This window comes from Bombus terrestris, chromosome 7 (assembly GCF_910591885.1).
Source record: "Bombus terrestris chromosome 7, iyBomTerr1.2, whole genome shotgun sequence".
Lineage (NCBI taxonomy): Eukaryota > Metazoa > Arthropoda > Insecta > Hymenoptera > Apidae > Bombus > Bombus terrestris.
In genome coordinates, this window is record NC_063275.1 from 2,213,402 (window position 1) to 2,229,567 (window position 16,166).

Consider the following 16,166-nt stretch of genomic DNA (forward strand, 5'->3'; position numbering starts at 1 on the left):
TTCGATCCATCTCTCTCTCTCTCTCTCTCTTTTCTATTTTTTACTTTCACGCATTTTCGTTGCGTCGTTGCGGCGCATCGGTTTCGTTAACGGGATCGATCGATCGATCGATCGAAAAGCTGATTCGCTGTCACGCGAGCGTGTAAACGGACGCTCGTCGATTCGCGTGAATCAATGCAAATGCATCGAAAGAATCGAATTGAATGGAATCGTTTCGAATGCGACGATTCGAATTCGACGAAACGATGCAAGCGTACGACATATAAATAGGGTAAATAACCAGACGTAGGTAAGTGGAGCGAAGGTGCGAGTATCGTGTAGTTAGGTTCCTTTGTAGCTGCTTGGGCGAAGCGTACCTGCGAACAAAGTATTGAAAGGCAAGTTGCGGGCGGGGAAAAGTGGGAACGGGGAATAAACGCTGCGTGTCGTGTACGTTAATCGTATCGATTGTATTATCGTTGGCGTACAATCGTTATAGAATAAAAAAGAAAGAAAGAAAGAAAGAAAGAAAGAAAGAGAGAGAGAGAAAGAAGGTAAGAAAGATAGAAAGAGTTCTTAACGAAACAAGCTCGATCGTCGATAGAAAATATTTTTTTCTTAACATTAAACGTTAATCGCAGGCTCGCAACCGTTTGCCTTGGAGCGCGCGAGTACCATACGCCTCGAATACCGGCTACGCCACGAACGGTTGGCCTCAATTCGCAACGATTATTTAATAGTTAACTTATTGGGTTTAATTGAGCATCCTCCAATTTGACGATTAATACAATTAATTGGAAAGGAAGGCGCGCGTGCGCGCCTCGGTACACGCGCACGCGTGTCCGATCCAGACCGCGAGTCGTCCGGCTTCGTTTTCAAAAGATGCGGCGAGATCGGCGAACAACGAGTAACCTTACGGTAACCGCGATTATGCGATTTTACTAGGCGGTATTTTCATCGATTTTCCGAATCGCCGAGTTCCCATCGTTCGTAACGAAGAGACGACGCCGGTCGTGAATCGCGTTAACGTTAACAAAAAATCAATTAACGTTAGGTAACCGACGCAAAACGTAGAAAGGGAGAATGAAAGGAAGATGGTCGTAGCGCTAATAATACGAGCCACGGTTTTTCCTTCAAGTCTCGTCCAGAGAAACGCGCTCTATTCGCCACGAGTATTGTACGAGGATCGGACGACGGGTCCGTGTTGCAAAAGTAATCGGCCGAGATCGATTTAACGCTATTTCCGTCGTAATTAAAGCGAAACGACGCACGAACACCAGGTGGAAAATTAGCGCGACGAGTATATTTACCAACGGAGCCACGGGCTGACCGGGCGTTCCGCGATAAACGTTAAAAGGATGTGCCTCGTGTTACGTTGCGCTGGAAAGCGTCGCTTATTCGCTAATTGCGGCGAATGTTGGTCGAGTGCACAGCGGCTTGAGAATTTCGAACATCTTTTCCGAAAATATCTGTAACTTTCTTAACGCGCGCGCGACAGTTTCGAAAGCATATTTAGAACGTGAAAACACAATTCGCCCGACGGGCATAAGGTTGCAACGTTCTCGAGTTGCAGTATTTTTCCTATTCTAGCAATTTTTTTGCATACAAAAATATACAACGCAGGCTAAATGTCATCGAACCGCATTTATCGCGCAACGTTCGCTAATCGCGTCGGAATACTTTAGCAGCGCGGTTAACAAATTCGAACGATTTTCAACGTATAAAACAATCGACGACGAGACAGGTGCGAGTCTGTGCTCGAGCAAAGTTGCTCGCTTCCAACGCTAAGCAAATTCGTACTAAGCAAATATCAAGCTGTTATAAAAGTTCCGTCGGACCATAGCCGCTATGCCACTCACATCGGCATCCCAAATGTTTGCTTTGTATTATTAGCAGGTGTTCCACTGCAAACACCATGCTATAGTTACTAATTGTTAAAAAAAAAAAAATAAAAAGAGGAGGCAAACAATCCGACGTCATCGTCGTTCTTTTTTTTTTTTCGAAACACCAAAGAAACCATCTGGAAATTAAAACGACCAGAATGAAATTCCGATCGATGGAACGTAGAACAGAAGCGATGCGAACGTCATGGTCATGGTTTTGCATCGAACGAAACCTCTACGACAGCCTGACGCAATTTCGTCGTAACAAACGCTCTTAACAAATCGTAACGATCAAGTTTCCTGCCTTTACGAATGGAATGATCGCAAGAAATCCGATTGAACGTTCCCACCAAGAGTCTATGATTTACAAGCAAGTTTAATAAAATAACTTTCACGTAAATCGCAACGATAATAAATTCGCTGATATTACGATCGTACAATATATTCGTAGTAACATCTAGCGATTTCTAGGATTAACAACTCGACGTTTTTATCGATCTATCCGATATTCGACGGACGACGAGGCTCGAGTCGCAGCGACTAAAAATAAGAATCGAATTCGTTAAACTACACGGATTGGAAGACGTGGTGCAGAAGGCACTGGATTATCGCTGGAACGATCGTTAGCCGCGATAACGCAATATATTATTATTGCTCTTGCTATGTTCCAAACGTTACCGTTATCGTTAATCCCTATCACTTATTATGGTCCCATCGTAAAGGGTACGCGTCAGTTCGAGAACGCCAGGCTTGGAAAGAATTTGGTTCGCGAACGAGAAATGGAATGCGCATGGAATGTGAAAAATATCGATCGAAGGGGAATCGCGGAACGCGATAGGAGTCGCTGTTTCGTTGTTCGAAACGAACGTTGCAGACTATCCTAACATCGTCTGTCGTCCGCGTAACCCGCGAAAAGTCGACTCTCGGGGAAAAAAGGCACAGTTTTACAAGGCTCGCACGGTTCGCGTTGCTCGCAATGGCGAGACACAGACGCAGAAAGCAGCGCGCTTCTTCGAGGAAGACGGATCATCGTTTACTGATCGTTTTCGTTCTCGTCGTTGAAGTAAAGCGATACTATCGAGTGCTTTTTACAGAAAGCCCACCACCAACGGAAACCAGAGAGACCGTTAAACACAAAGTTAGGGTCGCGTTTTCGCCTCAGCTTTTCCACGAAGTTGAGGATCGCGTTCAGCGACTTTTTCGTCCGACGATTGTACGGACTGACGCTGATGTCGCAGCAGAACTCGAGCACCGCCGTTTCCTCGCTCGAGTTCAGACCCGCTTCCTCCAGGACCATCATTCTCTTCGTCTTTCCCAGGATGTTGTCGTACAATGTGCCTTTCGGTATTCCGTATTTCGTGGACGCCTGGGTGAAGCGCATCTTCTGAGTAACCACAGCCTCGATCGCTTCCTGGAGATCGTGCCGCGTCCACGTGGGCGCCTTCAGCTTCAGCAGGGTGGAATAGTCAGCTAGAAAATAGTCAGGGATTTCGACTTTTTTCGTGATACCCTGTGGCTGCACCTATCCCAGATCGAACGATCTTGGAGGTAGCTGGCCGTCGGACTCGATACATCGTTATATTTTTCGTTTTTTTTTTTTTTTTTTCGCTGCTACACTTTCCCGCAAATATCGTCCAAACTTGCCCCTTTCTCGATTCCCCTATTCCCACCCCTACACAGCAAGCATCGCCGTGTCTTGTATTCCTTAGTCGTCTCTGTTTGCTCCGTTTGCGCATTATTCGTCGGCCACGTGATCCTTTCTCTGCGAATTTCCGTGAATTGCGAGAACGTTTCGGCGGAAGATGTGAAGATTTATCGCGCGCGCGACCCGCGAACAACAGTGGCGCGCGACGGGTGGAAAAGAAACGGAGACAAAGCGGCGAAACGATGGGACGCGGCGCGAATCGCCGATAAAACGTTTAATCGCGGCGGACGTTTCGCGAATGCCACCGTTCCACCACACCTTCTACGAAAGCAGAAAAATCGGAACGAGTACCGAGAAGAAGAAGAAGAACAGGCATGAAATATGCTTGTAAAAGCAACGGAAATCGTCTGCTGTGTCGGCTGTGAAATCATTGGAAGATACTAATGGCGAGCGCATAAAACCTTCCGTTGCAACATCGTCGATATCGCGCGAAACTTACCAACGATACTACTAAAAAGACGAGAAGCACATAAACGAAGAGATTAGGTGGAAATAAAAACGGAGGATCCGAACGCGCGTCGGTAACCGTCGATGAACCGAGCTATGGACGCGTTGATTCGCGAGAGAAGAAGATTTTACCAGACGCAGTTCGGTGAAGGGATACGTAGCACACAAGTGGGAGAACTGGCTGCGAATCGCGAGTACGTTATTGGTGCCATTAACGGCTGGCCCCTTGCTCCTCTATCTAAATTGCTTTCTATAATATATTAAAGTAACGCGGATTCTTGCGCTTTATTATTGCCAAGATAACGACACAGCCTTTTTCTTCCACCGCTATCGCCCTTCTCCTTCGTCCTCTACCCTCCTCCTCGTATTCTCGTTCGCTGCTATACTTCGCGCCCATTCCTTCGTTTATACTTTCGTTGGGCGTTCTCCTTCACCGACGTGTTCCCGATTTCTTCGAGCCGCGCCGTCTCCCACCGTAATTCTCCGCTTTTTCCACTTCCGTTTCTTTCCTCCCTCGTCTTCTCGCCACTTCGTCCAAGTCCATTTCCGTTGTTATCGGCATCCTCACCGTTCCGTTCGTCGACCATCCACCGACGACAAAGATGATCAAGTCGGCAAAGGGGAGGGACCGCGATCGCGAGAATATGGAAACTCGCGGCAAAACGTCATCGCGCGCACCATTTCTTTCTATGTACGTTTTCCTAGAGAATCTCGAAGAACGATCGGTTCGACGTGCAGTTACGTTCGAGTTTCCTGAAATGTGCTGTCGAGACAGCGAGCGGATTAGGTAGACGTGGAATGTGGCGAACAACTTACCTGCTATACTGGACGTGGAGGCTCCGAGCCAAGCGTGGGACGACTCCAACAACTTGGCCTGAAACAGAAGAAACGTATCACGTTAGAATTTTCAGCCATCTTTCGATCCCGATATTTCGATCGCGTTGCGCAAACCGTTTTTCGACCATTCGCGGAGAGACGCGATCGCCACGAAGCGCGTCAATGTGAGTCGTAAATTCCCGTTACGATTAGACAAACGACGCCACGAAATGATCGATCCCCCATTTCGGTTGGGACAATAGAAGTGGTTTAATTAGTATAACGCTTGATTAACAATTCAAAGATACGTAGCGGCAGTGGACAGTAAACTTTTTTATTTTTTTATTTCGCAGACTTTTTACAATCGATTCTCATTGAGAATTATAAGTAAATTATTTTGGCGTGGTACTGTAACTTGGGTTATAAGAGTTTATAGTACGTTTGATTCCAGTTGAATCTAATGCTTCGATCTAAAGGGTCTTTTTAGTCTGCGGATCTGATTTATCGTGTCAAGTAATTGGGTAGCTAATGGGTTTTGGCGGTTGTTAACTCTTGTATTATATCTGTTACTGAATTTAAGTAAACTCTCCAACGGTTTCTGTCCCGTGGCTCGCTACGCAAAGACCCTATTCTTCGGAAGATGATTGCCAGATATCGATACATCCTCAATATTTTCAGGCAGCCTAAGGACCGGCTATAAATCTTGGGATTTATTTAGCTAAGGTTCTCCAAAGGAACAAATAGTCTTCGTCTTAACAGTCCCTAAATCTATCACTTACTGCGGCAAGATACGGGAAATCTGCTTTCCTTACGTACGATACTTAGCAACTTTCTCTCAAAGGCAGTTAGCATCCTTCTCCAACCACCAACACAGAAATTAACCAATTAAGAGCAACGTCCATTTCCCTCACTTTCCGAACCAATGCTTTCCTCAACGAATTCGATGATCTCGTATCCTTGGACACACCTCTGCAGCATCATCGTGACGGAAAGTCAGTCGTTAGACGCCTGTCCAAGTCGATAGTTGGTAGTTTTTTTTTTTATTTGGTAGATTTTTTACAATCAATTCTCATTGAGAATTATAAGTAAATTATTTTAACGTGGTAGTGTAACTTGGGTTATAAGAGTTTATAGTACGTTTGATTCTAGTTGAATCTAATGCTTCCATCTAAAGGGTATTGTCTTTTTAGTCTGCGGATCTGATCCGTCGTGTCGAGTAATTGGGTAACTAATGGGTTTTGGTGGTTGTTAACTCTTATATTATATCTGTTTCTGAATTTGGATATTTCTTCTTTAACTGTGGGTATCTTAAGGTCGCCATGTATTGTTTCGTTGGCAACAGACCAAGGTGCATCTATTAAGGATTTTAGAGTTTTTGATTGGAATCGTTGGAGAATTTCTATGTTGGAATTACTCGCTGTTCCCCACAGTTGGGTCTCATAGGTCCAAACAGGTTTTAATATGGCTCTATATAGCATTATTTTACTCTGCGTGTTTAAGTTGCAACGTCTGCAATGAGCCAGTAGAATCTATTTAGTTTTCATTTCAGTCCTTTGGATTTATCTACGATGTGCCCTTTCCATGTCATTCTTCTGTCCACGATCATGCCCAGATATCTGACTGTATCTGTGTTTGGAATTGGAATATTATTTATGGTCACCTGTGGGCGGGATTGTTTTCGCAGCCTGAAGGCTATATGACTGGATTTATCTTCATTTATTTTGAAGCGCCATTGATAGTTGTTGGTAGTTAGCAGTAATAATTGATCTGATCGAAGATTTCTCGACATTTTAAGCAATCATCATCCGAACTTGTATCGTGCATCGAAACGCATCGAACAGAAGTCGAACTTGCAATTGCTGTCCTACGCGTAGTGTACACATAGAGTGTATGTTAATAAATATATATTGTTAAATATATTCAAGTATTTCTGCCGCATCTCAGGTATTATACAGGGTGGTTGGTAACTGGTGGTACAAGCGGAAAGGGGGTGATTCTACGCGAAAAAAGAAGTCGAAAATATAGAATAAAAATTTTTCGTTTGAGGCTTTGTTTTCGGGAAAATCGACTCTGAATTTTCGCTCGGTACGCGTGCACTTTATCACGTCTCGTTATAACGGATCTCACTGTAGATCGTTGTCTCGATGGATATTATCGCAGTTTAACTTTGTTTTTGCCATAACGGAAAATTAGGAATACATAATGAAGTTTATTATTACAAAAATTGCTGAAAATGTTGCCCACTCTGCCGAACACATAATTCAAAGTCGATTTTCTCGAAAACAAAGCCTCAAACGAAAAATTTTTATTCTATATTTTCGACTTCTTTTTTCGCGTAGAATCACCCCCTGTCCGCTTGTACCACCAGTTACCAACCACCCTGTATAAGTCGGTGATGAAAGGACATCGGGGCCTTTCTTTTGCAATTTTTGGAAAGACCCCAATACTTTGGTCTAGACCTTTCATGATAGCGGTACTTGAATAATAAAACATAGAAGTAGTTGCTTATGATTTAATTCGATTATGTGTGCGCGAGAATTATGACAATAGGCTTGGTCTCGAAGTGACACAACCGATCGCTGAACGTAGCCACGGTCACGGGATGGACGTTTTTACCTAACAGAGGTATAGAGTAATTGTATAACTCTTCTTAAAAATATAGTTGACCCATAGAGTACAGAGAGGTACGGAAAAGAGTACATAAGTGCAGTTCGACTTGGACTGAGGAAGTTAGTTGAGTTCTACTTGTGGACGAGTAAGTTGAGTTGCACTCGAATTGTGGACCAGTGAGTTCAGTTCGACTTGGACTTTGCAAGAAAGCACATTTGCTACCCCGTTGACCGTGGATTTGTTATTGAGCCTAAGATCATTGCCATTAGCATCTCGAGTATATAATTACCACGACTACTTGTCAAATTCCGCAATAATCATATTTGTACTGGTAAATATCTTCTCTATTGCATAAGAATAGAGCGTTACACGCATATAACCCTAATGATAACTCGACATATATTTCCAATAACTTTGTAGAGAAGATAGCTAGGCTGGTGCGTAGATATAAGTTAAGTAGGTGAATGATTGAATGATTGAAAACCCGGTCAAGAGATGTTGACTGTTCTAAAGTCGACGAACCAGTGAAGTCCGGTGACGATGCTGTCGCAAAGGAAAACTCTTGTTCGGTGGTGATCACCCCACAACCCACGTTTTCCCAATTTTCACCTGATGCAGCAACAACCATAAGGAACCTCCAGACTCGAAGATGTTTCATGCCACTTAACGGTACATCAACAATCCTCGTTTTATGACAGTCCCTTAGGAATATTGCGATCCGCTTAATTCAATGTGCACAGCTGGTGGCCGCCTCGAACATGAAGAGCCACCGGACGTAACAATTACAGATCGCAAGGTTTGCGAGAGAACGCAGAAGGGTTAACGCGTGGAGGCGGCCGGTGGAGAAAGTGAGACGAGGTCGGAAGATGCTCGGCGGAGACCGAGGGAGCGAACGGGTTCCGTAGAAGCGAAGCCCGCGTCTCTGTCGACAACTTTACTAATATGCGAGTTTTTCCGGGTCTGTATAAAGGGGTTGCGAGACGCGGCAAAAGCGCAAGACACACGCAAAGTTGGCTCATTTGAAAAGTTTCGGTCCGCGATTTCCGCAATACCGAGAGATCGGACGGCGCGGCCTACCGACGCCGGACTTCTCATATACCGAATCACTTGCAGGAGCCACACCACTCGGCTGACTTTCCAAATGAATTTTTAAGGGTCGAAGGGCTTCGCTGCTCGTTTGATACGCGCCTCGATCCTCTATCAAACTCGCAACTCCATCGTCCTTTCTCTCTCTCTCTTTCTACGTCCATCGTGGCTATCGTGGCCGTGTAACGCCGCGAGAATGCTACCGATGAGAGCGAGACTCTAAACTTTAGCCGGCGATAAACCTGCTCTTTTCCGAGACAACGAGCATTCCTTCGAACCATCCGCCGCGTGTTTACCTCGAAGAAAACGAATTTTCGTTGGTACGTTTGCGCGTTCCTCAGCGAACTGACACAATGAAAGCGGAAATAACAACGGTATAATAACGTAACGAGACGACAAAAGGGAAGATAAAGTAGGTTCTATTAAGAGTTCAAATCCGATCTCCGGAGAGACATTGTGTCGAGACGAAACAGTCGGCGCAATAATAATAATAATAATAATGCTTATAATAGCGGTAGGTGCGGCTGGGTAGCGACTCGTAACCTTGAACGAGAAGATAAGACCTGCGATTCGTTCAACGTTGCTGCAAGATGACGGTGTCTAATTTATTCAAAGCGATAGGAGCGTTACGACGAAACCCGACTAGACGATGCTCTAACACGTAAATCTATCGTGTCTCGATAGCGCGGCGGATAAATAATTTGAAGATTCGCTGGTGAAACGATATCCAGCGGTTTGGTAATAAAGAAGAGGACAGCCGGTTGTGCACGCGTCTCGAGGAAACCACAAAACGTGTATCGGTGCGACAGGGAAATCGGGTTTACCACGGGAACAAGTCCATTGCACACTAATGCACACACGCCGCATCCTGTCATGCGTGCATTTTTCATCGTCTCGTGCGGCTGTCGCGGGCTGCGCCTTCAAGAATGCACGTCGCGGTGCACGCGACACGTCGTACCGCACGCTCGACCGCTGCATTAACGAGAAAATTGCTCCTCGCATTCTTCCGACCTTTACTCTTCCTCTCCTCTGCTCGTCTCGTTTGACTCGTAAGACCGAGCCGACCTTCTGCAGCGCAAAGAATCTCTGCTCGAGACTCGTCCGGCTTGTTACGTCCGTCCGAACGCCGGGACGAAGCTTGTTCGCAACGTGCGTTGCAACAATCTACAGCTTAAGAAAGAAAATCCTGCGTCTGAAACGGAGCTTCCGAGGGATAGCTTTGTTCTAGAAGGTTTAAGCTCTTGAACCTCGCAACTGGATACGCGTCGCTAATGTCACGACCGGCACACTTCAAAACCGATGGGCTGGTAACGGACGCCCACCAGATATGTCAAGGGAGTGCACGCAGCAGCAGGAGGTCCAGGGCTCAGACCCAACACCCGGGGGTCCTCTCTACGTCACAAGATCACCATTTGTGTAGGGATGCGACCGAGTTGTAAGAGCTTCAGTCTTGGAAAGTCACGGCTGGAGTTCGGAACTAAACTGTCGTTAGTGTAATCAAGGTATTAGCAAATAAATTCTCTCGTTTTTCATTTTCATCTTCGATTTCTTTTTTCTTATTTTACGTGACACTAACGTCACAGGTGTCGAAGCTCTCGATCCGTTACGAGTCGCGTCGCTGTTTTTAAAGAACTCGAAAAAAGATTTCATTTTTAGAAAAGCGATGGACTTTCGGTGAAATGGTCCGATCGAATGCTGGCAACGTGATGCTCAGGATCGCGAAGCGTCACTTCGATTTCCACGCGTTCAGCAGCGCTTACGAGCGCCGATTTGGCTCGACTGAAGATGGATGGCCTAAATCCAAGGGGACAATGATAAACAAAAGCGAGAATAGACGCGGACGAGCGACGGCGGCCTAATTAAGAAAGGCTTCGAATTTCCGGTTTTCCGGACATCCTCGAGGAAAATCCTGTGAACCTCGCAACGCGAGGGATTTGCCAGCTAGTCGTCTATCGTTGCTAATTCCTGCAAATATTTGCCGGGCAAGGATATAGGCGTGCGCGAAATGAATAGGCGTCGGAAGGACGCGAGGGGAGACCTGATGAGAGAGTATGAAAGAGAGAGAGAGAGAGAGAGTGAATGTATGCACGGGGATTTGAGTGAATGCGAAGGGACGAGGACGAGGACGAGGACTAGTCGGTGAGCAGGCTCGTTCTCTCCTTCACCGGTGCCACAGACGCTCTACAGACGCCCCACCGACGCCGTTGACGTCGTCGAGGCTGCCGTCGACCGGCTGGAGTTTCACGCGGCAGAATGCACCGCGCCACGGCAAATTTCTAATCAGATTAGCGCGGATTAGCAAAGTTCGTTTGTTCTAATGAAATTCGTCTAAATTAACGTCGGAAGAGGGAACGCCGCCTGAGGAGGAACACGCCGAGATCGGGAGAAAAGGGTAGCGAGGGAACGAAGGGGAATCGGTGTACAGACTGCGCGTTCAAGAACCATACTTCGATCCTCTCTCCTTTTTTCTCTCTTTCGTTGCTATTCGATTATCGCGCTCGCGTTACCCGTGACATCAATTTCGCACGGATCCTAAAGAAAAATACAATTTCACCTGTAACGGTTGTTGGCTATGCGTTGCGTACGTAGCGAGAAATGCGGGAAAACGCACGTGACGGTACGGCGCGAGCGAGCGCTGGAACAGCGGCACGGGACGACGAGATAAAGAGGAAAAGAAGGAGAGGGAGTGGAGCACGCGCGTTGATTGTCGTGGAAACGCGTTGCGGCTCGCGCGAAAACACGCGGCACCTGTGAATCTGCGCGCACGTAGGCACCACGCGCGTGTAATCTAGGACACGCGAGCCTCTCCTCCTCTTTCGCACGCACGCGCTGATATTTTATTCAGCGATATCGCGCGCAAACTATTCCACCGATAGTCAGCCGGTTGTCGCGCTTAAGTTTCCCTCTCTGTCGCCGGCCGTGCGTAACCGAACGCAAACAACGCGTATTTTATTCATCTGGTAGGTCGGATACGCGAAAAACATCGGAATCGTTGCGCGTCGCGTCGAATTACACGGAAACGCGAGAAACGCGCGTCGACTGCCCATCTTTCTGTCGCAGAGTTGCGCTTCGTGAAAGATCGGCAAGCTTCGCTTTCTTCGGATCGTCAAAAGTGGGAAAGGACGCGGGGAGGGCAGGGACAGACGAGGGCGGAGATCAGGTTCGCTTTCCAACGAGAGACGGGCGGCAGAGAGGTCGAGCGCGTAGTTGGAATTGTTTACAATTTACAGAGGCAATCGAAGCGACTAGGTCGGCGAAGAGAACGGCAGGAGGATGGATGGAGTCCTGTTGACGCATTGACTCGTCATTATCGCTCAACGAATCGTCCAGTTCGATCGGAACGACGCTTTTTAGCGAGTGGCTTTATTTGTGTCCGACCCGTGGACAGTCGTCGTTCAACGAGCAAACGTTTCTCCGTCCCTCTCTCTCCCACTTCTCTTCAGTGTGCCAACCCTGCCAGCCGTTTTACTCGTTTTCACGAGTCTCTTGCGCTCTTTGCCGGTCACTGCTTTTTCGTCGTTCCGTTTTATTTCCAGCCAGACTCTACAGGTAGTCACGTACGGGCAACGGTCGATGGAACTGACCGTTCCGATAAATCCTCTCGAATAGTCGCGTGGACGCGGCAAAATATGTTGCCATCCAGCGAAACACCACTCGCTTCCATTCTTCTCCCGCCACCGTACTACGAATTTAACGCCAACTTTCTCCAAATCGTTTGTCCCTCGATCCGCCGCGTATCCAGTTTCTCTCGTCGACTCGACTTATTATTCCGATTCGACGTCGATCGATCCACCCTGACGCTTTTCATCAGCGGGGACAAGATTACAGAACGGAATCCTGTCGTACGTTAAATGCCTTGCAGTATCGGCTAGCCGCCGAGGGAATCACCGGTGATGCGTTGGCGTTCGAACGTGCACAACGTAACCGGCTACCTTTATTTCCGACTGAACGGTGTTCTTGACTTCTCGCCAGCCAAACATAACGTCTGAATCTAGCCGGTTTAAATACGTTTCCTGTGTATATTATCGTAAGGAGGTTGAGTGGCCTGGTGAATCGCGCGGTTCGCGAGAAACGCCGCGTTACCGTTTCCACTGATTGTCGGCGTTCGCTGATGCAGCGCGCGCGAAAGAAACGCCGAAAGTGGGAAAGATCGGCCGCCACAGCATTTCGGCTAATTTCGTCCGCGGCGCGGCTCGTTCGGCAATCCCGCGATAGATCGTTCTCGGCCTTTAACACTTTACCGACCGCAGGCGGTTCAACGGCATACGCACGTCAGGTGCAGATTCTCCCTGGCGCCGGCTCTGTTTCGGTTTAGACTCTTTCTTTTTCGTTCATCGCGAACGGTAAGTTCTACAAATTGGTATAAAACTGAGCGAGCTTACAAAGCGACGCAACTGAGCAAGGTATCTTGGTACTAAATAACAAATTACTGCTCGAATAATAAGAAAGATTGTCGGTGACAAAACGCCGATTAATAGACCACCGATTAATAAACGACAGCGACAGAAAGCCGATTAATAGGCTATCGGTCGGTAAACGTCGACGACGAGAAACCTATTAATCGGCTATCGGTCGGTAAAGCGTTAATATATAAGGAATGGATTATGCGTTGAATAATGTGGCGAGCCGTGCTGAGCTACAAGCAACGTCGGTGGTCGGCGAACGAGCACGCACACGTGCGTCGAGCTGCAATCGCCGTCGACTCACGGCCCCGTGTATGCGTAACCGTGTACACGCGTATAGGCGTATAGGCACGCAATCACGCGTGTTGCGATGAAGCTACCTCTCTTCGGCCGGATCGGGGTGCGTTCGATGCTGTGCCGTTAGGAATAGGGATAGAAACGTGTACCAGCGACGATGGCAAGGGGGATGTGGAACAGTGCAAAGCGGAGTAGATCGGAGTAGAGTAGAATGGCGAAGAGAAAGGAGCGAGAGCGGCGGTAGGCAGCTAGACCGGAGGCAGCAGAAAAGGAGAAACGTAGAGAAAGAGAGAGAGAGAGAGAGAGAGAAAGATGGAGAGAGAGAGAGAGAGAGAGAGACGGAGAAGGGGGCGGCGGGGGGAGGAAAGGTAGGTCGAGCTGGCCAGAGAACGGAGTTAGCGCGATGTTAGCTCGCACGTATGTAGATAGAGTACTGAACTATGTATTAGAGTCGTGTACCTTCCACATAGATATACCAGGGTTTGTATAGTACAAGATTTGCCATTGGCGGAGCCGGTCTGAAATCCTGCACAACGGGTGCTCTCGAAATCCGCACGTGTACCTCGCGACATCTAAACGATACTTTACGAGCCGCGAAAGCTGCTCTGTCGCTACGCCGGCTGACTCCTCTCTACACCTATCGGGGATTAACCGATGCCTGGCGATGCTCGTAAATTTCGCAAATTTTCTTGCTTCCGGTTGGAAGTGTGCACCCTCCCTCCGTTTCTCTCTGTCCGCGACGAAAAGTACACAGCGCAGGGACAGCGAACGAACGAACGAACGAATTTATTTCGTCGGCTCGGATAGCCGGTCGGACGAATCTGCGCAAACAGCGATACGGAAACGGATAAATGGCGGAGAACGAGGAGAAAGTACTCGTAAACTAAGTGTGTAGTATGAAAATACGGCGGTAAGGAGCGGAAACAAAGGGAACAAAGGCGAAAGGAATAGAAAGAAAGGAAACGGGTGAATGTAAAGAGCGGTGCTCCGCTAACGCGAGAACCTACCGAGGCGGCGCCGCGTCACTCGGCGACGATCATGCTCCGAAAGACGCTCAAAAAGCAGAACGTTCTTCCTCGAGCGGAAACCGAGGGGAACGTGAAAACCGGCCGAGAGAGAACGAACGAGCAACGGCGGCAGCATCTGATCGACTCGGGACACTGATGGAACGAGGCGAGGCCGAAGAATCCGGGAATCGTAGACGGTTCCAACGATAATTAAGATAAATAAAAGAGAGAGAGAGAGAGAGAGAAAATCGAGGACACAATGGAGGGTTACGCTCGTAACGCAAGAAAAACAAAGGCGGGAAAGAAGAAATAATACGCTCGGTTCCGCGTATCGGGCAAGCCGCGCTACGTTAAGAAAGAGAAAGCAAAGAGGGAGAAGGAAAAAAAAATCACGAGCAGAGAGAACGAAAAGACCCATAGAGACGATAGGAAGGTTGAGAAGGATCGAGAAGCGGAACGGGGAAAAGGGAGGGGAAAAGGAGGGGAGAAGAAGCGAGAACGGCGTAGCGGCGCGAACGACCGTAAACTTTAAATTTACGAAGTGATATACACGCCAAACATCCGGTAGATATTTAAACTCCGGTTTCACTAAACTCAACAATAACGTTCGCGTCTATTTCGGGCATAGCCGGCTCGATCCTCGCCAATCGTGTCATAACCGTTTCAACATTTCAAATATCCTAACCGATTTTAATCGGATCGACGCGTTACACAGGCTCGAGCACAAAAACTTTGACGATCCTTTCGAAAATCCACGTTATATGTCGTCTCGATGGCTGGCCCTTTTTTTTATAGCTTCGCTCGGTCGACCGTTCGCTTTGTTCCGTGTCTATAGCCGGACTTTTTCCCACGGATATCGAGAACGAATCCGCCGCCTGTTACTTTAAACATCTTAAAGCAGCGCAAATTTACTTATCGCGTGGTCGGTAATCCCCTTGGGTTTCGTTTCTTCGGCGAATGTTGCGCGATAGAAAAAAAAGAAAGGACACATCGAAGCGAGTAAACGACTCGGTCGAATACGCGCACGTCTGCTGCAACTTTTTCTCCACTCGACGATTAGTCGATACTTGGTTGGTCAGCAAACGGGTCGCAGACGAAATCTGTTTTTTTATTTACACAAACATATCGCCGAGACGACTGTTTTATAAATTATCATCCTATTTCTATGTGCCTGTGTACGCGGCCACGTCTCCCTCGGTTTCTCGAGTCCCGCGAATCACATCGTATCGTGCTATGTTGTAATTGCGTTGTAACCCTTTATCCTGTACATTACGTACCGTACTATCACAATCGACGACGCATCGAAATAGACGGCTGAGCGACTAGCAGCATTGTTTATGAAAATTTGAAACTTCATTCTGCTCGCAAGTTCTATAACCGTGTCGCGACGATGTAGATTATTCCGTTCGTTTGGAAATCGATCGAAATGGCTGTGCGGTGCTGATCGACACACAGCTTTTTGCTATCCTTTCTTTCCCAAGTTTTTTTTCTCTTGTTTAGGTTCACTGACCACCGCCATGCGGCGGCAACGGCAATATGTGTAACGGGAAATCGCTGTCGAAAGCGAGGAAAAATTTTTTACATTTCGGAAAAAAGGTGGCGTAAAAAAAACGTAATTTAACAGGCAGCGCAGTTAACTGGCTGAAACGTTCTGAACGAGAAGGAGCCGAACATCGACGACCAGAGAGAAACGATAAACGCGTGGAAAATGCGTAAGATCGCGACGTCCTTGTTCGCAAGTTTCGGTGGCGGCCCGCGAATTCCCAGCCAATTAACGTGCCTGATTCTAATTCGAGCCGATTAAAACCGCGACGCCCCGGCAATATCGTTCGAACGATTTAATTTAATGCGGGGTACCGACTCGATTCAATCGAAATCGATTCCGGTGCCACTCGATTGCATTAATCCGGCCGCTTAATTCGACAAAAACTAA

The 16,166-nt window shown here is 47.4% G+C and overlaps 1 protein-coding gene across 2 annotated transcripts in view; it reads right to left on the reverse strand.

Annotated features, from left to right (window-relative positions):
• LOC100645196 (protein bric-a-brac 1) overlaps positions 1-16,166 on the reverse strand; it is a 222,409-nt gene that overhangs the window by 8,924 nt on the left and 197,319 nt on the right. For both annotated transcript variants that reach the window (XM_012309773.3, XM_048407338.1), the window contains one exon: positions 4,831-4,888. In XM_012309773.3, the coding sequence (XP_012165163.1) occupies positions 4,831-4,888 (58 nt within the window). The remainder of the gene's footprint in view (positions 1-4,830; positions 4,889-16,166) is intronic.